General features: G+C 45.9%; 1 protein-coding gene across 1 annotated transcript in view; it reads right to left on the reverse strand.

Moving 5' to 3' along the window:
- Positions 1 to 2,173: 2,173 nt before the first annotated feature.
- pou2f2b (POU class 2 homeobox 2b) overlaps positions 2,174 to 23,917 on the reverse strand; it is a 55,971-nt gene continuing 34,227 nt past the window's right edge. The window contains exons 2-16 of the mRNA XM_086113894.1: positions 18,933 to 18,998; positions 17,997 to 18,031; positions 17,100 to 17,156; positions 16,090 to 16,209; positions 15,378 to 15,716; positions 14,825 to 14,930; positions 14,659 to 14,750; positions 14,076 to 14,228; positions 13,849 to 13,990; positions 13,601 to 13,749; positions 12,605 to 12,799; positions 12,032 to 12,237; positions 11,682 to 11,750; positions 10,905 to 10,978; positions 2,174 to 8,149 (exon numbers count right to left, since the gene is read on the reverse strand). Of these exons, the coding sequence (XP_085970020.1) occupies positions 7,833 to 8,149; positions 10,905 to 10,978; positions 11,682 to 11,750; positions 12,032 to 12,237; positions 12,605 to 12,799; positions 13,601 to 13,749; positions 13,849 to 13,990; positions 14,076 to 14,228; positions 14,659 to 14,750; positions 14,825 to 14,930; positions 15,378 to 15,716; positions 16,090 to 16,209; positions 17,100 to 17,156; positions 17,997 to 18,031; positions 18,933 to 18,998 (2,120 nt within the window). The 3' untranslated portion in view covers positions 2,174 to 7,832. The remainder of the gene's footprint in view (positions 8,150 to 10,904; positions 10,979 to 11,681; positions 11,751 to 12,031; positions 12,238 to 12,604; positions 12,800 to 13,600; positions 13,750 to 13,848; positions 13,991 to 14,075; positions 14,229 to 14,658; positions 14,751 to 14,824; positions 14,931 to 15,377; positions 15,717 to 16,089; positions 16,210 to 17,099; positions 17,157 to 17,996; positions 18,032 to 18,932; positions 18,999 to 23,917) is intronic.

Raw genomic sequence — 23,917 nt, forward strand, 5'->3', positions numbered from 1 at the left:
ATATTAATTCTGTCTTTTATGCTTTTTTTTTTATTTTTAAATTATCCTGCGGGCCTGATTGAACCTCGCGCATGTGTGTGTGTGTGTGTGATGAATGCAATTCCGAATCTGTGTGCAATTGTAAAACAAGGCTGTGTGCTGAAAAAATAAATCTGAAACTGCATTTCAGGGTGGCTCAATACTGGCTGGCCATATACAGGTTGGAGTTGTAAATTGCTTTCTGGCCCAAATAATTCACTCCACAACTGGCCCTCATCTGGTTTGCCAGAGTCAATCCAGTGCCTCCTTTGCCACTCCTGGGCCGTGTTCGGCCCACATGCATTATGCCAGTGCCGACTCAAGGCCAGCTGTGCCAGCTTCATGCCGAATCCGGGCCAGATGCCTTTTGATGACTGGGTAGCAACCCGCATGCGCACATAATGTTATCTGTTGCACCCCCTCCCTCCCCCCAACACTGAAAATAAAAACAAAACGAAAGTAAATTAGAAGAAAGACACTCACACACCACACCACAAACACACATGCAGGCACAGTGAAATCGCGTTGATCACACAGTCAACTCGTGTGCGGTGACTTTTATGGTTAAACTATTTTTCGGTACCGTTAAAATGACGCCATGGAAACGACACGCTACCGGTAACGATTGTTACCGTGAAATCCTCAGGCTTGCCGTAGGTTTTTTTTTGTTTGTTTATTTGTTCTGACTGAGAAATTTTCTTGCGTCCCAAAAACGCACATTATTTGGAACTGTGCGTGGGAAAATTATGCGTCTAGACGCGGGACGCAGAGGTAACGAAATGGCTGAATCTCTAAACATTCTCTGAGTACTACTATTATTACCCCTCCCACTAATACTACATTAATTAATTTAATACCTTCAACTTCACAATAATAATAAAAAAATAATTAAATCAACCATGATTTTAAACTATGTATTATCGATATTCATTATTCCAAACATGAGAAAGCATTCAGCAAACATAACTGGAATCGAGCAAAAGCACTGCAAATCCCAACGGCCAAATCCGAAAGTGAAGTGCCGACATTATGACTCCAGCTGTAACGCAAATTACTTGGTTCAAACAAACATTCTAGTGCGACCGCACAAACGTGACGACTGTGCAAAAATAACTAAATAAAAGACACCACTGTTACAGAAAAACTTGCTATTTAAACTGCCGATCGCGAACGGAACGAACCGTGATGGAAACTAACTGTGATGCCGCTCTTTACACGTTGTGCTGACTTTGTCTGGCCCCTCTTAAAGCGCCAGATAAAGTTATCAACGTGGGTTTCCCTGAATGGAATTTGTTTGATTTCTTTGTGATTTTTGCGGTCCTCTGGCCCACTTTATACCTGTGGACGAAGGATTAGGGGCTCTAATCCCTCGTTGTATCCGAGGACCGGCAACCCGAGGCCAAGGCCAAGGCCAAGGACTTGACTCCGAGGCCAAGGCCAAGGACCAAGGACCGCCCTTCGTTCCTCGAGCCGGTCCTCGAGGCCAAGGACCGGCTCGAGGAACACATCACTGAAATGTACAGTATGTTGTAGTGATATTAAATGATCAAATAGGCGAGAGTTTTAATTACCCGCTTGTTTGTCAACAAAGAGATTCACTTTTGAAGTTGAAGTCTCACACACTTTTTGATTCGATAGACTTTGGAGTTGGGGACAGCTCAGTTGCAATGGCAATTATCTGCTTGACTCGACTTTGGAGAACAGGCAGGCAAACATTTTCCCTTTGAGTATTTCCAGATCAAGATTCCGATAACATCCATCCGAGGTCGGGTCGCGGAGGCCGTTCTTCAGGCAGGGAAGGTCGGCTCCCTCTTCACCACGATGGCCCGATGTAGTTCGCCTCATTGCAGATGCCGCACCGGTAACACCTGCCGATCTTTTGGCGAGATCCTCCCTTTCACTTGGGGCAGGATTTCTTTCCCGACGCTAAATCCTTTCTCACGCTCCAGTACCACTCAATACATTTTATCGGGGACGGGAACACACCTTTCGGGTCCCCCCTGAAATTTCAACTACACTCTATGCTCGTCCATTTTCTCCCATGGTCTCACGTTCTTTCTGCCATTCATAAATCCTTTGGCGCCATCTGGCGGCGAAATGGTGTCCCTACATGCTGTGGTGCTGTCGGAAGAAGCAGTGGGGAGGGGCACCTGGATAGTTTTTGTCTCCTGTTTTTATTTGGATGAATGAAACACGTTCAGTTACAAAAATGACTTAAAATGAACAACACTGTACAATGAACAAGCAGAGTATTTTTTGTTTTTTTTTTGGGGGGGGGGGGGGGGGTTCGAGTTAAACACTAAAAAAATCGCTACTTCGAGGGTTTGGGGCAGGTGGGCTCACATGATGGAAGACACAATAGGAAGTCAAGGGGCAAGATATCATCCATATGTTCAAACATATCCGCCACAGACTGACAGGGGCAAATAAAACTACACGAACGAGGAAGTTGGCAAATGATCACTCCCAGAGAACCCCCCCCCCCCCCCCACTCTCAACAAACGCGCCAACACACACTCAAATACACCGTTGGGAGTAAACATCGGGGCCAAAGGGGGCAGGGGAAGGTAGGGGTATACTGTACTTTGGCAGAAAAAGGACTTGAACTCAAGAAGGGTCGGAACAGCTACAAAGATGCCAAGAGAAATTTCATTATCATCGTCGTCAAGATAATCCTAACTCAGAATATTTTTTTCCCCCCCAAATGACAAATACTCAAAAATATACATTTCATCATCATTATCTTCATTATTTCCCTTTGGATTGCTGAGGTTGTAAAAGAGCGGCAGGTCGCTAGGTGACATGATTTGAGAGGAATCAAGAAAGTTCGAGCTCTTTGGTTTGATTCTTTGAAACGTGGGACTTGTTTTGGGAATGCGTGGCTGTGAGAAAAAGCTTTGGACGAAAGTTGCATCGAAAGAAGACAGAAGGACAGACAGAAGAAAAGTGATGACAGAAGTCGGAGGGCAACATAGCGGAATGCTAGTTAGCTGATATCACCTTCTCCCAGCAGTTTCATTCCTTTTCTGAAACACTTTTAATCATATTGAAAGCACCTACTTTAGCCTTTTAAAGCAAAAGCACAAGATTCAAATTTTAAAGAAACCACGATCTCAACCTAAGACTAAAGAACAGTAGCGAAGTGCGAAAGCTAGCCTGAAAGTAAAAATGAGTGACATTCCAAGTTGTTTAAAACAAAACAAAAAAAAAATCTGGTTTGTGCTTTTCTACACCAACGGCGGCAAACAGTTGAAGAGAGGAAATGTTCACATTCAGGAATGAAGCTGCCAAAGTCTGGCAGAGGTGAAGCGGTGTGGAGCGGACGTCAGGAAGCGGGAGCGCCACATTCTCTGGGGGCGGGGCATAGACTTTGGTATCATTCCCGAAAGAGGGGCAACCCCCGCCCCGGGAGCCTGAGTTTCACCTCCACGCCGCGGCGCCCCCCGCCTGGACAGAGAGATATGATGGTCTCCAACAGAGATTCGCCGGGGGGACGTGCCACCTGGCGACCGCCGTCCGGCCGCCCTTCCCCGGACCCGCTTCCTGATTCTGCGCATTCGCTCTGGAAGCCCCGAGAAGCTCTTCAAATTGTGAACAGATCCCTTTTTGGATCAGATCAGATTGGCAAGTCGATGGCAGCCGGGTTTCGCAGGAAGGAAGCATCCAGGGTAAGAGGAGAGGGCGGCCTTCAAAGCTCAACGTGGAGAGCAAGGCTTTTCCAAGGGCAGTGGTTGTCGGGGTTGCACGGGTTGTGTGTGCTGACGAGAGCGTGGCTCAGTCGAGCCCCTTTCACACCGAGCGCATTATCCATTCATCGATTCATCCATCCATTTTCGGATCCGCTTTATCCTCACGAGGGTCGCGGGGGGTGCCGGAGCCTATCCCGGCCGTCTGCGGGCAGTAGGCGGAGGGACACCCTGAACCGGTTGCCAGCCAATCGCGGGGCACACAGAGACGAACAACCATGTGCGCTCACACTCACACCGAGGGACAATTTAGAGTGTTCAGTCAGCATGCCGTGCATGTTTTTGGAATGTGGGCGGAAAGCGGAGTACCCGGAGAGAACATGCAAACTCCACACAGGGAGGCCTGAGCCAGGATCGAACCTACGACCGCTGCACTGCGAGGTCGACGCCGAGTGAATTACATAGTCAAAGAAAATGAACGAAACGAACTAAACGTGAAATCAACATTTTTGTGAACCAAGTAAAAGACTTCGAAAAACAAACAAGAAAAATCGGTCCTTTGTTTTCAGTTTTGTCAATATTGTACGCCAAATCGTCCCTTAATAAATGTGGCTTTCTGTACTTTATTCGACAATATTTAGTCATGTTCCCAAATGTTACTCACACATCCTACATATCTATATTTGATGTGTCGAAGGGTATTGCCGCTTGTGCGAAAGCATATTACAAATGACCAAGACAAGGCTGTGAATGTGAACACTTTGCACTCACTTGTCGTCAACTTGTGTCGAAAGCAATTGCCTTTCGTACGTCCCCCAAAACACTGTCATCACGTCATCGCGAGTGTGAAACGTTTGAAAGTACACACAGCAGCGTTAAGTAGCGAAATTTGCAATACTGCCACCTGCGGGACCGGGGGCAGAACTTCACGAATTTCAGCAAATTGGCTTTTCAGAACAATCGTAAAGACCAAATTCAAAGCAATTTAGCACCGCCTGATTTTTTGCGTGCGGTGTGAAACCGCAGCCGACATCGCGACAGATGTTTGCAATGACATCATCGCTTCTTTGGCCACGGAGCTGCGACGTGTGAAAGCGCAAAATGCAAATGAGCGCTGGATCCTCTGTTATGGTTGTGTTGTGCGAATGTTTTCAGAGCTCTCAGTGTGAAAGAGGCACACGTGTCAGACCCCAAACTTGCGTCAGCACAACATCCTGGAGTCATCCCCCACAACCACATTTTTTTTTTTTTTTAAAGCATTCATCTATTTGGTTTATCATCAGAGAATATGAGGTATATGATGAACTCTCTCTTTTACATCCACCACTTGGATGAAGAAAAACAAAACAAAACAGAAGATCAAGAAACAAAGGAAAAGTTTACGGGACGAAATTGATTCACAATTAAAAAAACAAAAAACATCCTTTGTGTTTTGCGTCTTTTTGGTCACACAGCAGTAAAGCTTTCATAGTTTCTCTGTGGAGAAAAATGTTTCAACACGCCAAGGTCAACTTTTTGCTCTGCTTACAAACACGTTACTGTACAAAAAAAAAAAAAAAATTCTTCAGGGGGTCCTCGGTTTACGACGGCGTAACCCAAAATGATACGCCACAGTCAACCACGAACTTACGCTAATGGAGTAGTCATAATTACACTGAATATTTACATGAAAAACACTTCCAGGCCATCAATATAAAACATACGAAAAAACGCTAAGTACGGTGGTGACTGAGCACCAAATTCTCGTGTGTTCCGCCGCCGCCCAGCAAACGAGTTCCAAGCGCAACGTTCGGAAAGCTCGTACGCCAGGACCGCCGTAAACCGAGTACCGCCTGCATTTTCAAAGTCACGAGAAAGCTCCTCGTTGCATTGGTTGGGATCATTTGGTTTGAAGTAAATCGGGGGGGGGGGGGGGATGGGGGGGGCGAACAACATCGTCGCATCCCATCCCAGAATATTATGAAAACAAAATAAGTTAAATAAATAGCAAGGAACACAACTCAACCCTACCCTGAATAAATAGTACAATCAAAAGTCTAAATTTAAAAATAAGAGAGAGAGATAGTTAAACGTTTTGGTCTAAAATCAAGTCAATGTTTTTAAGTATCTTTTTTTTTTTTTTTTAATACATTGGCAATAAGTAAGCAGTAGTAGAACATAGATCTTTTTTTTTTTTTGTACTACAAAAATTCTATAGAAGCACTAACAGATACATTCCGTCTAAGAGTCCACGTGGACAAAAAGGCTTTACCTTTGAGGAGCCAAACTCCGCGTCGAAGCCGAGTCATCTTTGGGTAAACGCCTGCCTGCGACTGTGGGGGGCGCCAGCGAGCCTGCAAAGTCATCATGGCGACAATGTCTCATAATTTGGTGCCCACGAGAACAGCCCAAACACACTAAACTGCTCCGTTTGGCCTGACCGTCACTTTGTGTATTTGGTTTGTTTGGTTTTTGGCGTTTTGGAAAAAATTGTGGAAGCTTTTTTTAATTTTTTTTTTTTTTATCCAACCACCTGATTATTATTATTATTTTTTAGCACAACTACAAAAAAAAACTAAATAAAATAAGGAGCTTTGTGTAGTAAGCGAGCGGGTTGTTCAAAACGAGTGGTCATAAGCACTAAAAGGTACAGTACAATAAAACGGCATCACAGCAACCCGACAAAAACGAAGGATTTCTTTGAAAAGAAACTCAGTTCAGTGAGGTCGTTCGCGTTTGCTTCCATCCGCGGGGCCGGAGAGGGAGGCTGGAGTGGGGCCCCCCGCCTGGCAGATATTTGGCGCTCCGCCTGTGCTACACACTGAGGGCGCCGCCCCAAAAGCCATCCCTCCTCCCTCCGCACACATTTTGGTTGGTGATTTTTGGTTTGCTTCGTTCAGTCCTCTTTTTGTTTTGTTGTTGTCTCTTTTTGGTTTGGGTTTATTTTTGGTATCCTTTTAGAAAAGGTGTGACGTCACAGCCGTGTGTCCCACCCTAAGCCTGGTGAGCAGTCCAGTGGGCAAAAACTGACCCATTTTCGGGGGTTCAACCAACTTACCCCGAACATCGTCCGACAAACCTCCGCCACAGGTGGTTCAACTGAACCATCCCGTTTTGTTATTCAACCGGGAAACTTTCCATGTGGGGATTTAAAGTTGCGCTTCTGACCCTGGTCGTGACGGTTTGTGGCGGGGTTGGGGGGGAGATGGGTACTGAGTCCTGGTTTGAACTCCCATTCCGCCGCGAACTCGTCAGGGTGTCAAGTGTCTCGGACGAGGCTCTTGGAGAAGACCTCGAAGCCTTGGGAAAAAAATGCTTTGGTTTCCGTTTTGAGCGTTAAAATGGCAGTGGGACGTGTGGACGGGATGGCTGCGATGGATGACGACATGGAAACGGGTTGATTGGCGAAAGGGCAGCGCTGAGCGATGGCGGCTTCCGATCCAAGAGGCGCGCTACCGGAGGTGAGATGATGATGATGATGAGCTACATCTAAAGGCAATGCGAAGCTAATTGTAGCATCTTGATGAAATGGATGACAATGCACGTGTAGCAGTGGAGTCCTGGTCCTGGATAGCTTGACTATTTATTTACATGTCCTTGGAATAAAGCTTTTCTCTCCGTACTTTTTGGTATTTGGGATTTTGGTATGGTTGTCTTTTTTTTTTTTTGTCATTGTGTGTTCCTCCTCCGCCTCCTCCTCCTCCTCCTCCTCAGGTCTATTTTTGGTTTCAAGCGTCTCCTCCTCCGCTTTTCTCATCAGACCCGCAAAATAAATACATTTTAAAAATCCTCCTTGGTCTTCTTTTGTCATTTTTGGTTTCGGCGGCGGATGGCAGGCCTCTCCGCTTTTCTTCTCTTGCTCAGAGAGTCTTGAGGTGCCGCGCTGATGCTAATGAAACAAACTAAAAAAAGATTTTTGGTTTCGGTCTTCCCCTTCCCGCCCCCCTTCTCCCCACCTCTTTCCCTCCCTCCTTCTCTCCTCTTCCATTCTGTGGGTTTTTTGGCATCGGAAAACGCAGGAGGGAAGGACGGAGGGCGTCGGGAGAAGAAGAAGAAAAGCGCAAGGGAGAGGAAGAGCTAGCTTTGGTGTGAAAGGCCAGAGAGGCCCGCTTTCTTCCTTCCTCCTCTCTGATTGGCCGCCCAGCGCTGTCACTCCATCTTGGGGCTGTGTGCCATTTCGCCGGATGAGCAGGAGGAGGCGGGGCTGGAGCAGGGGGAGGGGGAGCAAAGGGTGGGGCTGATGCTGCTGGCCGAGGGGGCGAAGGGAGAAGGGCGCGAGGCCTTGGCCACGGCGGCGCTCAGCAGGCCGGCGCCCGGCGGGCCCTGGCCCATGTGGAGGAGGGCCGGGTGGTTGAGGAAAAGGGAGGACGCCAGGCCGCCGCCCTGGCCGCCCGATGCCCCCAGCATCATCTTGCCGCCGCCCTCAAGACTGGAAAGGGGCAGCTGGCCACCACTGGCCGCCAGGGCTGAGGGACACACAAATTGCAAAAGGGTGAGAAGAGCATACGCCATTGCGCATAGAATATGGGATGACGTATGTATCCATGTACAGTGGTACCTCGACTTACCAACGTCTCTTCATACCAAATGTTCGAGTTACGAAACGCCTCAAGAGGAAAATATTGCCTCTTGATACCAAAGAAATTGCAAGATACGAAAGGTACAGATAGAGGGTGGAGTGCTAGTCGCTGCTCCGAGTTTCCTGAACGCAACATATTTGTAGCTGCTCTGCCATTGGCTATTACCGAGCATCATCCTGGCATCCCATTGGCTAAGAGGGACCTCGACCGAATGTGTCTGTGTGTGTAGATAAACAGATAGAGCTGTGTCTATGAAGCCCCCCCCCCCCCCCCCGGGCTATGAGGTGTAAATGTGAAATCACCCAGAAAAAGTGTTCACTAGTCGGGCGATCGCTCGCTATGCTGATGTTTGCCTTGGACATTTTCGAAGGATTGTTAACAGCAAACGTCCTTGGATCAGTTCTTTACAAAACGCCAGACAAAAAACAATTCTGAGAGAGAACATAAACTACATTGGGCAAAAAAAAAACCAAGAGGTCACAGTTAAAAGTTAAATGACCATCATTTTTATTCTTTATCCTTTGTTGTTGTTTTTTTTTTTTACATTATCCACAACTCTCATTTATTGTGCAATAATCTAATTGCAACATGTATGTGTTCCATATTTTGATGCATTTTTATGCTTTACGAAACATTTATGTCTGAATTTTCGGCAGGCTTGGAACGGATTACGGCATTTATATGGAAAACGCGTCTCTACTTACAACATTTTCTCCTAAAGAAATTTCTTCTAGAACCAATTAATTTCGTAATTAGAGGTACCACTGTGTGTATGGTAATTCTAACTGCTAATGATCTTTTTAGCGTGAAGATAAAGTAGACCTCATTCCTCTATCTCCCTCAAATAATGTATTTTTACTGCGGTGTGAGACAAAGGGTGCGTTCGGAAAGTCACTGTGACACACTAACACCAAGTCCCGACCTGGATCACTTCCAGTGTGCGCCAGGGCTCCTTTTTTTATTTTTTTTGCACTCTGAAAAATCGAACGGCACACTTGAACAACGCTCTGAGTTTCCAAACGGTGGGAGAGGAGCAGAGTGCTTGGAGCCTTTTTTCCAAAGGCACCCGAAGCACGTTGTTTGTGGTTGAGGTTTTAGCACATGTGAAAAATCACAAGGAGCCATGCGCGGAATCGAACCGGAAGTCATCCGCTTCGCTTCTGTTTGAATTGTTTCATTATTATTATCATCACCTTGATTGACGGAGGGCACAAAGTGGTCGGCAATCACTTCTCAATCACACGTCCTTTGCGCTGTTCGCATGGGCACCTCACGAACAAAAACAGAGGCCCGACGTGTTTCCTTGCTGAGCGGCACGTGCCGCAGCGAATAAATAGGTCAGTCATTTGTGACGAAGACGATGCAGGCAGGGAGAGAACGACATGAGGAAGATGAGCGCACGCAAACATGTACTGTCCACACAAACGCACATTCGTGTTATAACGAGGCTACTCACACACGATGGATTTTGATGGCGTGGTTTGATTCTAAATGTGACAGAGGAGTATTGGGGCCACAGTGAAACAGAATAACACTTGCGTGGGGGGTCGGGGGCGGGGGAGGCGGCATCTTACGAGACAAAAAGTTACATACGGGATTTCCAAGATGTTTTGTTTTTCATGTCTTGAAGAAAAATCTTATTTTTGGGATTAAAAAAAAAGGCATTGGAGCAAAATTGGACAGAAAAGGATTTTTGACATCTACTTTGAAGATTACTTTAAATCAGGGGTGGCCAACCAGGCAGAGACTAAGAGCCAATTTTTTACTGTGTTACTGCAAAGAGCCACACACACACACACACACACACACACACACACACACACACACACACACACACACACACACACACACACACACACACACACACACACACACACACACACACACACACACACACACACACACACACACACACACACGACCACGGCTCTTGGTCAAATGCGATCGACGTATTGGACACACCTGCCTTAAAAACAGAGGTAATTCGCGAACTAGCTTAGCACTTAGTGCCGTTGTCTGCGCATGAGCGGTGATTCGGTCATCTGATTGGTTGCCCTCCATGTCAATCAAGTAACGGGATCGGCGATCGGCTGACGTGGTACGTTGTATGTATTCAGCACCGTTGTTTTGACGCAGCGCCATCGCCGAGGCGTTTTCGAAAATTGTCGTGTGAAAGCACGGGAGCCGCATTGAACTAGCCAAAGAGCCGCATGCGGCTCGTGAGCCGCGGGTTGGCCACCGGTGCTTTAAATGGTACAAGGGGGAGCCCGCAATGAAAAGAAAAAAACTAAGTCTTACGATGCAAAAGGCTTTTTTAGATTTGGAAGAATTTTATTTTTTAAATTTTCAGAAAAAATATATGCGTCACAGTCAAGGTTGCATCGATAGTTTAACGGATTTCAAAAAGATGAGTTTGTGACAGCCCTCATATTTTTTTGTTCATTAACGTTCTAGAAAGTGTTTTTATATTATATATATAGGGCTTGCACAGCACTGAATTGGGCTGTCGCGCGCCACCAAATGCTGGGGGACGGATATTTTTGAAGACACGTCTTTTCGTGGCCCAAACATCCCTCGGTAAAACGGAGCAAATTTGATGATGTTTGAAATGAAGTGGAGTTCTAGTCCGGCAAACACACACCTTGAATAGTGGCCAGGGGATTGTTACCGAGGAGGGCTTGGTTCATCCCTGTGTTAACACCCATCACAGTGTTCCTGGTGTGTCACACGCACACACGCAGCAGCACACGTGCAAAGCAGACATACAGGCAGAAGAGAAAAGATTAAGAAGAAAGGTTAGCAGCTTCAAAAAAGAAAAGCAGGATACACAATACAGTGAAACCTCAAACAATGAATGGCTCTTTCTTGGTCTTTTTTTTTTTTCCGTGTTTGCGCTTCATCCATCGACTCATTATCAAAGCGAACGTTAAATGGCGAGATGATGATGATACAATATAACCCCCAAATGGATAGGTTCGATTTCCATGATTTCCAGTTGGGGGGGATGCCGCTTAGTATTGTGAACAAATTGAGGAGCGTCCGGGAAAATAAACGCGGTTTGATTTGGGAAGGTTCCACTGTAAATGCAAGCAAACAGGTGCAAAAAGACTTGTAGATGTTTGGTCATGTGTAAAAATGAAACCAAAAGGAGCAAAGAGCAGTTTTGTGTGTTTTTTTTGGGGGGGGGGGGGGGGGGGTTGCATCAAAGCTGCACGGTTCAGCGTGTTCTCATGAGAATTTCAAAGGAAACTGCAGAAGGTAAACAACCTCAACACACTCCAGCCAAGTGCAGGGCGTCAACCCCCCCCCCCCAAGTGAATTTGTCAAGAATTCTCTTAAATTCTCACAAGAACAGCCTCCTTGCTATGAGGCTTGCGTGCGGCCTGTGACGCACGTGTGACGTGCTCGTCGTCCTCACCTCAAGTTTGCAGCGAAGTCGCTGATGTAGCTCGACACCTCACCGTTCTTTTTACCCACACGCCACAAGCTGTGAACACACACGTGCGCACAAGATCAGAACGCCTTGTTAGGACGACGCTGCCTCGAGTCAGACCGGGAAGCTGCAAATAACTGACTGACGCCCTCCCCGCAAAGAGTTTGAAATGGTGCGGGCACGCCACCAGATGGCCGCAAAGCACTTACAATAGAGAGGATCATTATTTAAAAAACAAACAAACAAAAAAACATTTTTCTTGGAACAGATGATTGTTTTAATCTTGATTTGTTTTAATCGCGTTGCAGTCTGCGTGTTCTCGCCATGCATCTTACCCGGCGTTAAGATTGAGGGCGCTGTGGCCGAGGGTGGCCGGGCTGGCCGTGCTGCGTGGAGGAGCGGCGGGAGGAGCCGGAGGAGGTGTCACTGGGGAGGGGGCGGAGCTAGAGGTGAGGCTGGAGGTCAAGGGGCAGATCGGGGACATGGTGGTCGCCGCTGTGCTACTGAGACTGGTCACGGCCTGGGACAGCTGGTTGCTCATCTTAGGGCCAAGAAAAAGAGAGATGATCAGACATATGGAACCCATGTTGATTGTTTGGATTGGCTACACGTAGCTGTCGAGCGTAGCTGCATTTGTTCGGTATTGCGATTGTGAGCGGGTCCTTGAAGAAAAAATATATATATTCACTGCAAAGGGGTGGAAGTACCAATCAAGTCGGACGACCCCAACTGTACAGTATTTGGGGGGGGGGGGGGGGGGGGGGGACTTGAAAAACCCTTAAAAAACGATGGCTATAAACAGTGACATTTTGGCTATATAGCCCGCGCGATAGCTGGGCGGCGCTATTGCGGGGGGGAAGACGGCATTTATGGAGCAGGTCAAATGTCAAAGTTGCGGGCTGACGCACCACGGGCTGTAGCAGGTGGGGTTGTGCGCAGGCGGGGGCATTGGCGGGCTGGCTGGGCAGGGGAGGTGTGGAGCTGCTGGGGTTGATGCGCTTCTCCTTCTGCCGGCGGTTGCAGAACCACACGCGAATCACCTCCTTCTCCATGTTGAGCTGCTCAGCGATCAGCAGGATCTCCTCTGAGGTAGGCTTTTGGTTCTGCAACGACAGCTCAGCTCATTCAGCCCACGCCGACCGCCACGTTTACGCTTCATTTTGTCACAGAAAGTGCAATCCTTCTTCAAAAATTCGATGCCGAGTGATGCGAACAGAAAAAGCTCGAGGCTAACACACTGCAGCATTTTAGCGCACCTCCCAACATGTCAAGCTCGTTATGAAATCCAGATCAGATGACATCAGCGCATTCTTATTGGCCACCCGATACAGTAAAAGTGACATTGATATTCTGGATATTTGTTTATTTAAAAAAAACGAACAAAAAAAAAAAGGTTAAATGAATAACTGAACTGCTTTATCTGCACAAGGGCAAAAACAAGTTACATTTGAAGTTAAATTGTGAAAAAGAGACAAAAATATTTATTCATCTTTTTTTTTCTCTCAGCATTTAAACAATGTTTACTAAAAATATTTTTTGTCAAAAACCGAATTTTGTTCTGAATTAGCATTGGTGTGAAATGCTCCTCTACAAGATACAACAAATATTTTAGATCATCCTTAGCTGTCTCAGCATTGACTCCAAAAGTAAAATGCATTTGATTTACTTTTTTAATCGATAGATTTTGGATCGGCATAAACGTAAACACTAATCTCATAACATGAAATTGATGATGGCAAAGAAAATGTAAAAGCACTCTATTTCATTTTACACTTTGGATTTCAATTCAATAACAATATCTTAAAAATAGCTGGTGACAAAAACTTTTGTTTTTTTTGTTTTTTTTTTGCATCACAGAAGAAAATAGAAGAAGAAATAGACGAAGAAGTTGCCCCGCATCTTACCGTCAAGAAAGCACGCTCCAGAGCAACGCGTACATTGGTCTCGATGCTGGTTCTCTTCTTCCTGCGGCGGCCGGGCATGCCGTCGAAGCCCAGCGAGGGCGAGGACAGCGAGCTGGGGCTGGGAAGGGTGTTGTCGATGGACATGGTCTCTGGAAGGGCAGGCGGTCACCAACACGCGGTCACAATCGACCCGCTTGGCATCGTCATCATCGCGTCACATTAAGCCAAACAAAGAAGGACGAGGGAACCTGCGTCGTTGAGCCACTTCTCCAGCAGCGGTTTCAGCTTGCACATGTTCTTAAAGCTCAGGTTGAGGGCCTCGAAGCGGGAGATGGTGGTCTGGCTGAAGTCGTTGCCGTACAGCTTCCCCATGGCCAGGCCGACGTCCCCCTGCGCCGACGGCCGCTATGTTGACTCGCCGCAAGAAACCGCCCGACAGACGCGAGGGGGGGACGACGGGGTTGGACGTCCTTACCTGCGTGAAGCCCAGTTTGATGCGTCTCTGTTTGAAAGTGCGGGCGAACTGCTCCAGCTCCTCCAGATCGCTGGGCTCCTCGGGGTGAGAGGGCACGGGGGGTACCGAGGTCAGGCCTCCGCCGCCTGCGCTCACCTCCATGCTCTTGTCTCGCTGAAATGGGAAAGCGCCATTAGCACCTAGACTGCAACGCATCTGACGTTTGCAAATGTTCTTTTCATGTCTTCTAGTCATGCATCCATTTTCTGCGGTTGCTCGTATGCATGAAGGTCGCAGCCTCAACAGTCATCGGTCATGCTGCCCAATTCAAGATCATTTCTTTATGAAAGGAGAAGAGAGAAACATGTTTTTCAGCAATTTTTATTGTTCTGTTATGATATTTTATTTTTTTTAAAATTCGTATGGAATGAAGGAGCTCTAGAATGTTCTGAACTTCTGTTGCATTTTTTTTTTTTGGAGCAAGTTGAGCTGCCTCAATTTATCTTGGCCAACTGTAATGACATTGCACACAGAATTTCACAGAAAGAAAACAAATGTGGTTCCTTGTTTAAAAGAGAGCGATCGCACCGTGAATTCTTCCTACCTGTGCTTGCAGTCCCATTCTACTCTGAGCAGACAGTAGGCTCCCTTGGTTTGGTTGAGGTAGCGGAATAAGATTTGGTGTCGATAGGAGTCCTGAAATCAATAATGACGTCAAGTAAACGATGGGATCCCTTCGGAATAAAACACCCCCCCCCCGGTCACGCTACCTTGCTGGCTCTGCTGCGCTTGCGGGAGGAGGAACTGCGCAGGTGACGGCAGCGAGTGGCCGGGCACCAACACCAGCTGCTGGAGCTGCAGCAACTGCTGGATGTCCTAATGAAGACCAGACCACAACACACCAAGACCACGTCAAACAATAAGACAGCAGCAGAAGTGCGGGCAGAGGAAGGGGGGGAGGGGGGGGGCATGCCAGGTGAAAAAAGGAATTATGAAACAGGGGTACTCAAACTTTCACCTCAGATTCTGAACGCCGGTCAAAGAGAACTAACTTGTGCAATATTTTACCCCAAATACAGGTAAACCTCCACCTGCTTTGCAATCTGCTATTCATAAAAATCACCTCTTGACCTTCGTCTTTTTCTGGGGAAACTACAACCCGGGCAACGCCACAAAGATGCATCACTTCCAACATACTTCCTTGATTCCGTTGACTACTTTTGGAGGCTCAGCAAGTTACAGCTGGCGGAACCCGGTTTGAGAACCACTGTTGTCAAGACTTGCTCAGGAGGCATTCGACGGCTCCCGATTGGCTGCCAGTACCTGGGCGGTGAGCTGGATTGGCTGAGAGAGGGCAAGCTGGGGTGGAGGAGGTGGGGCAGGGACGCTTTGGGCAGTGTGTTCCTGTGTGCTCTGTCCCTGACCCTGCTGGCCTGTTTGTCCCGCCTGCTGCTGCTGCTGCTGCGCCTGCTGCTGCCGCTTGTGGGCCTGCTGATTGGCTGCCGCGGCGGCCGCTGCCTGAGCTTGCTGCGTGGCCTGGGCGGCGGCGTGGGCGGCATGAGCGGCGTGCGCGGCGCTGGACTGCTGCACGGCGGCGGCCAGCAGCTGAGCCTGGGCCTGCTGCAACAGGAGCTGCTGCTGCGCCGGCAACAGAGCCGTGAGCTGCAAGCGGCGCAGTAGCGAGAGAGCAAGTGTTCAGAAGTCGCGGGCCAAAGCAAAAGCAAAGAGTGAGCGCAAGAGCAAAAGGCGCGAGTGGATGGATGGCTGTGGTGTTCGGACTCACCTCTTAGCCACTCTACAGTGAGGTTACCATTTTGGAATGCTGTTCATTTCAGTCAACAAATTCATATCGTTCACTATATACAAACCGCTACGTTTGTATTATATTTTGTTTCTTTTTCTTTTATGCTTTTAGTGGTTTCGGTAAAGCACTTTGAATTGTCTTGTGCATGAAACGTGCGATACAAATAAACCTGCCTTGCCGAAGTGCATGATTCTGAAGGCAACCTGCTCGCGTGTGTGCGTGAGGTCTCACCCCCGCAAGCTGGGAGCCGGTCAGCATGAGTTGTGTGTGTTGCAGTGCCGTCTGGGAGGGGGTGGGCCCGTGAGAGGGAGCCAGTGCCGGGGATGGTTCGCCACACTCTTCCATCTTATTCTAAAAGGAACAAAGGAAAGAAAGCAACGGGAAATGTGAACTGCCAACGTGCTGCCTTGCTCATGTGGCGGGTAGCGGGGGGGACCATCATGCTGGCGTATATTGGGAGGGGGGGACAATTACATTACAAGGCTTAGTGTATGAATTCAAAACACTGAAGTCATCTGTTGTAGTCATCACTTCCAGCGCACCAAAATACAAAAAAAAAAGTTTTTGAACATTTTAAATTTGAAAAATAGCACTCTCTACTATCGAAGTTTATAAAAACATACACTACTTACATCATTTAATAGATTGTTCAAAAAAAAAAAAATTAAACCATATGAGCATCTTGATAATTCAATTGGCCATGATGGGGGGGGGGGGGTATAATACTTCAAGACATACAGAATATTACAGTGCCCCCTTAGTGTTGACTTTTTTGGGGGTGGAGAGAACATTTTTATAACCTATTTTCATAAAAAAATTTCCATGTCAACCCAGCATGCACCAAGAGAGAGATGTGTACAAGTGACTCGAGAAAATTTTGGAGGGTATTTTGTGGGACAAAACGCAATTCGTGTGTTGTGCTTTTCACTTGCACAAAGCGATGACTATACCGTCCAGGATGGATCATTTCTCAACTAGAAAAGACGGGACTCTTCCCGCCCACTCGTTTGCATTTCTTCCACAGCATATGCAAATGTTGGCTTTATGTAGGCATTCTGGGAAATGGAGGGTGTGGGGGATAGCGCCATACTGGCGTGCTTGTTTACTTAGGGCAGGAACACAAAAGCAGCGAGTCGGAACTCTGCCGCTTGCCGTCAAGTAATTTTCTGCGCCACGTTAAGACACAAAAGACGAGCAAACACGAAGACGCGCATGCAGGCAGAGTCACAAAAGCCACTTACCTTGCCGCCGCTCAGGCTCGGTGAAAGGGAAAAGGGATTGACCTTCATTGACTGAGCCTTGATGAAGAGAAAAAGGACAGAACCGAAGGACTGATTGAAGAACTGATTTTTCATTTCCAAGGAGAGCGCACACAAAAAGAAATGCGACAATCATTTCGCTCGGACTCAAATGTTTTACCGGCGATGTCGGGATTTAACCCATTTTGGGACACCGCGTTTACGACAGTGGGGATTCAAATCCATATTGCGTCGCCGCAAACGGCCATCCTTTTTCGACAACTCTTCTCCTCATTTGGGACACCTGTGTGCTGGAGCTGATTTCACCTGACTGTAGGCAAGAGGATAGGTATGCTCTGGACTGGTTGCCACTTAACTCATTCACTCCCAAAGACGTTTTTAAACGTCTTTTCAGACTTGGTCTAGAATTGGCTGGTACTGAATGAGTTTTAATATAAATAACCACTGACTTCCACATCTAATGGCGGCCCGGGGGCCATTGTGCCACTCTGTCGGACCATTACATACCGTCAATGCAAATCCAAAAGTGCACTTTTGGATTTGGACTGAAAAGGTCTGGTGTCCGAAGCAGCCAGGCTGCAAAAAGGATGTTGTGATGACGCAAAAAAAAAAAAAAACTAAGGCGACCGGCACACACTTGACTGGATAAAAGAGCATGAATCAAGGTTAGCCTTATGTCGTTAGCTTCGGCTAGCCTGAAAGTCACCAATGGGTGCGCAAATGATTGTCTATGTGTGCCCTGAGATTGACTGGCAAGCATTCCAGGCTGTCATCGGCCTCTCGCACTAAAAGTCAGCTGGGTAGGCTCCAGCTCACCCAATAGCGACCCTCATTTGGACCAGCGCTCTCGGAACTGGGATGGGAGCGGTGATGACGTACCTGGTGATTAGATTCGGATCCATTGCGCTCGGATTCTGCATGGAAAGACAAAAGCAAGCAATGAGGACAGACGTAGCTACAACACACTGAGTGCAGTTTCCTCAACAGTGGTGGAATAAAAGGGAAGAAGAGGGGGGGGGGGGGTGTGGGGGGGGGGGGGCTTCCGAGTGTTCTTTATACACAATGATGCACTGACATCCAAGTAGACAGACATGACTGAAAAGAATCCAAACATGGTTGAAATTATGAATGCTCGAAGATTTGATCATGAGTATTGGAGAAAAACGGGCAGCAAAATAAAGACAAAATTGAGTTTTATAATAATGGCCAGTCAATGTCTAGCAATTGTGAAGATCACTGAGGGGGAAAACGAGTGAGTTTTTTTTTTTAATAACTCAATTTCCACTAACAACTGTTGACAAAGGTCGCATGAGGACCACGAGCGATACACAAAAGAATCACTGAACTAAAGGCTCAAACATTTATGGTATAATAACAACTTTTTCTTTTTTTAATCCATTACATGACATTTAAAAAGTACCGTTCAGTAGTATTTAACTTCAGCACAATACAGTTTTGCATTCAATATTTTCGAAAAAAAATTATTTTAACACCGTTCAGAATAATTTTTAAATCAAATTGGGTGTAATGTTCAAACTTCCTATAATGTTGCAGTGGCTTCAACGAGGCGACTGTTGCGAATGTTGGTCATGATAGTAGTACTTGAAGACGAACCGCTCGCTTTACAATATTCCAAATTGTGCCGCAAACCTCATTTTCAGGCTTGTGCCATGCACGAGTTGGATCTTGGATCCGATTACGAGCACCAAAACATCCACCAGTAGTTTAGTCTAACCAATAACACGTAGTTGTCCTTTTAGTACTGTGAAAGCTGTACTAGTTTGCTCGTTTGCATATACTTCTACTGAAGATCACCTGTGCTGTCCAGCGGCGAGTCAGCTCCAAGTTTCTCAAGTTCAGCTGGCCTTGGCATCCTGATTTCTGCAACACACAAATGCACGTTTTCAAATCTGGGCCTCGCACGGCGTTTTGATGACGACAACAGGAAAGAGAGGAGCCTTGAGGTGCAAGGGTGGGAGTGCTGTCAGACCACGGGGCCCCCCCCCACCACCACCTCCCCACCCCCCACACACACACTGTACACGGAAGGTGGGTGAATCTCTCACATTAAGTGCACCAGGGCCCACTTGCTTTCATTCATTCATACTTTCCAATTAAAGAGAGTAGGCTGGGGCTAAATTTAACGCGAGACATTTTGCGTGGGAGCACTTTTTGGATCCGTTACAGGTCTCGTGTGTGTGTGTGTCATCCGTTGTGGGTCCTCGTGGATTCATGGTTGAAACTGTTCACATTTTTGTACTATTTAAGGATTTTGTTTCAATTTTTTTTTCCTTGCCAATAAACCGCAAGATGAAGTCGCAGTGCAGTTCGAGAGCCCCCCCCCTTTCATGCGCAAACACACACACACAGCCACTTCCTTTTTATGAAAACATGCAAATCTGCCCAACGACTAATTATATCATGCCACCTGCATACACACACATTTTAGTCTTGCAGAGTAAGTTAGCCTTAGATCACAATTTTAGCAAATGAAGCATGAATTAATTTGAAAAAGTTGATCTACTTCAATTAGAGTTGTTAGCTTCCGAAAAAGTTGCAGTCTTTTAAGCCTTCACGAAGACAACTTTACAAAATGTGTGTGGCGTGAACGCAACACGCAAGTCCGTGAGTCATAAATCAGATTACTTTTGAAGTTACTTAAAAGATTGCCTACACCGCTAAAGCTTTCGTGAATTCATTCACTCGTCATGTCGCAATTTTGTACAATATAGCTTCTTATTTTGACATCATTTGGGTTGCGGAAACAGAGGAGAAAAAAAACAAAGCTTGAAAGCACAGTTGGCACAAGTTGACTCCTGGTGCGAGGCGGGGGGGGGGGGGGGGTTGTGTGTTCTTCTGTCCGGGTAATAAAAAGGCCATAATGTCTTTTTGCTGGCAAGCTTGCACAGTGGACAGAAGTCCCGGCCAATATCGATTCCCAGATGACACGAAGAGGTTAGCGGCTAACGTAACGGCTGAATGGTGTGCGGAGGAACAGTACATCAAGATGCTTTGGCGTCCTCTCACTTCCCCACGTTACTTCCCCATTATAAGATTAGTAGCGCGTGTTACTTACTGGTAACATTAGCATGTTCAAACACCCCACACGCACAAGCAGATAATAGTACCGCCTTTTCACGTCATTTTCAAGGAAACACTTTGAAAAGAGTGCTCATTTGGCCCAGCGGAGGATATGCTCCTATCGAGTACATCTCAGCAGTTCTGTACAACATTTTGTGCTGTATAATCCGGTGTCATGTTTATATACAATACAATACAATACATGCTGATTTATATAGCGCTTTCACAATGATGCAATGCACACACTAAATTCTAAATAATTTACTCTGGCCGAAGCTCTGCGAGAAACTTATGACCACAGTGAGGAGAAATTCCATCATTAAAAAAAAAAAAAAAAATCTATACACTATAAGGGATTATTTTAACAATGCTCCTATGTCAGTAGACACAATATGGTGAATTTATTCCATTTGGCTTTGGTTTATTTGTCCTTTTATGCAGTTTCTCTGGTGGCTAGGAAAAAAAAATACTTTGGAGTTGTTTATGAGAGCAAAGCTTTCCTTCCAATGAAAAACGCCGCACAGTGGTGCCCTTAAAATACGATTTTAACTCATTCAGTACCAGCCAAGTCTGAAAAGATGTTTAAAAACGTCTTTGGGAGTGAATGAGTTCATTTGTCCCGTGACCACACTTGTGACTCAAGCCACTCCAGTTTCAAGTCATCTTTTCACGATGGAAATGAATGGAAACAACGAACATTTGGTGACGTGTGACATCTCAGCTCCTCGCAAAGGACAAAGACTATATCACTGAGTGCTGTTATACTGAATGCCTAAGTTGCCTTGTTTGAGTTCAAATATCAGTTCCTGAAAGGGTCCATAAATTACCCATTACGTGTTGGCGTTAGCATTTAGATCGCAGACTAAAGGCTAAGCTTTGCGTTTCTCTGAAATATACATGTAAATTTCATTATTTTATGTTTAACTTGACACTACACTTCAACTGAGCGTGGAAATAAAAAACTTGAAGCCTCTTTTTTTCCCGAACAATTGTTGACTATTTGCCATTAAGCGAGCTGAGTTCACTGTCACAATGCAGTGCTCATAACTCCAAAAAAACTAATCTGGGTCACTAGTATCTCAAGACACGAATGTATCTTTCATACAAAAGAAAAGTTTTCAATCACATTGGTTAATTTTTCTCCCATGTTTCAAAAATTGAACGAAGAAAACAACATTTGTTGCGTCATACTTTCATCTAGTTAGCATGGCCTTTGGGGGACTAAAAAAAAAAAATCTAAATCAAACAGGCGTGAAACTAAACTTACTCAAGGACCATTGACCGTTTCAGATTACTGTCTACTTAATTGCCCTTTTTTATGATTATTATTATTTTCCTTATTAAATAGGGAGTGCTTTATACAGCAATTGCTCCCCAGCCGACGATCGGGGCAATGTTATTACGAAACGGGTTGTTAAATGCATTAAATACATAAATGCAACTGAACAATGAAAGAAAAAATATATATACAAGTTTTTAATGCGAGAAAAACCAAAAAAAGTCAACAGTAAAAATGGAGCAATTGTGTAACCTCGATCATTTTAAGTCGGGTGAATTTCTAGTTTGTTGTGACATTTGTAGCATAATTGCATCACTGTCGGGGTTCAATTTAGCCGGCTCATACGGAGAATTATTAATAACATGAAAAGACATCTCGGATTCACCACTGAGGGAGGGAGAAAGGAGACATTTCAGAGGTAATTGGCTGCGGGGACTAACAAGCGCTCTTGACTTCCAGCTGACCATCACAACACGGTCACGTCTTGTGTCTTACACAAGAATGATTGGACAAAATTTAACCTGCGCATGAGGTGGTGCGGCAAATTAGCAAAATTAGTGGCCAACTTTAACAAAACACACTTTTCTGATCGTAAAGACAAATGAGATAATACGCGAAGAGAAAAAAATATACAAGGTGTAGTCTGCCCAAAACATAACACTGACCTTTCCTGTCCACCTTAACTCCCCGCCCACAGGCTACCCTCTTGCTCTTCAATCACACACACACACACACACACACACACACACACACACACACACACACACACACACACACACACACACACACACACACACACACACACACACACACACACACACACACACACACAGTGCCCTCCTAGCGTAATTGGTTGCCAAATTAAGTAGTCCACACTCACCTGGCAACCACATGGTGGAGAAGAATGAATCCTTGCTTTATGCAATTGCTGGTGTCTCAGTCAAAAAAAGAAAAGTCAGTGTAGCAATGTGTGTGAGTGTGTATATGTGTGTGTGCGCACGGGTAAAGAATAACTCACTGTAATACACACACAAAAGGACAGTCACGCTCTCTCTCTCTCCCTCTCCCTCTCACTCACTCACTAAGCCACTCTTACTCACTAAGCCACGCCTCCTCCACTATCACAACCTGCACCTCGACAGAAAGCGAGGGTCAACAATGTGTGGTAAGTGGGCCTGAAGGTAAGGGAAGAAGGAAGGAAGGTTGACAGTGAAAGAAGAGAAAGAAATGAAAAAGGCGGGAGGAGGTAGGGATGATGAGTATGTGACAGTACGAGAGTGGGAGGGACTGAAGATGTCAGGTGGATGACAGACCGGAGTGGAAAGTGACAGCGCAGCTGGAAAGTGCCACTCACACGCTGCACACTGGAAGGAAAAGAGTCACAACACACTCGACTCGTATGCGTGTGATGTCTGTACTGTATTGGATGCAGGGTTGACCATCCCACACGTGCGGCCATACAATAACATCCTCAATGTGGCGGAAATTAGATGAGGGCGTTTGGGGGAAGGGGAGGAAATAGACCAACCCACTGCTGCTAAAACTGGATGTAGGCTGGGGGAGGAGGAGGTTTTATATTTTTTTATTTTTCAAGCAGAATTATTAATTAAAAGAATTGAGCATCGTGGTGGAATGGTGAACCAGTTTGTTGCTGTGGAGTCATTCTAGAGCTAGCTGGAATGGGTGGAATTCCAATATAGAGAATATAGAAAACACAGATTGCTGGGGGTTGTGGGGGGGGGGGCTTCCTCCTCGATACCATTTTCCCACTCTCTAGTTCAGTATTCACCAATACCAACACCAAGTAACCGAATTTCTATTACACCTATGACATTAAGGCAGAACTGTCACTTTGCGACACAGAATTCAAGTTCAAAATAAAATATTTTGGATTCATTTGTCATAGATAAACAAGAGTGAAAAAAACAGACAACTCCCTGAGTTTTAGTCTTTGTTCAAAATGAATTCAAACGCGCCGCCATCAAAAGAACAGTTAACGTAAAATGACAAACTAATACAACACGACACAGAAGACACAGACAGTCGTGCGATCTTAACCACTTTTCCTGCATACACTTTGTTGTTTGAAACAGTTCGATAGACGAAAGAGCAGCAAATCAAAGACGTCGTGCGGAAAATGTGCACGCGTCTGCTACAAGCTAGGTTTGAAAGCAACAAGAAGCTGTAGTGTCCAAAGTAATACAGGTTCAACTGTTAACTGTTAAGCACAACACGGTTAAGTTGTAAAATAGGGCTGGCGATAGACCTGAAAAAACGATCACAATGATGTTCACCCAATATGGACAACTATACTGTAGTTGTACTTGATACTTGATTTATACTTTTTACCCATTCACAATAAGACAAAAAATATTAAATGATCTAAAATACAATTTTAAAAAAAAACTATTCAGAGGGAAAATGCCATTGACATTACAAA

Source organism: Hippocampus guttulatus, chromosome 6 (assembly GCF_054856545.1).
Source record: "Hippocampus guttulatus isolate MCC_2025c chromosome 6, RoL_Hgut_1.0, whole genome shotgun sequence".
NCBI lineage: Eukaryota > Metazoa > Chordata > Actinopteri > Syngnathiformes > Syngnathidae > Hippocampus > Hippocampus guttulatus.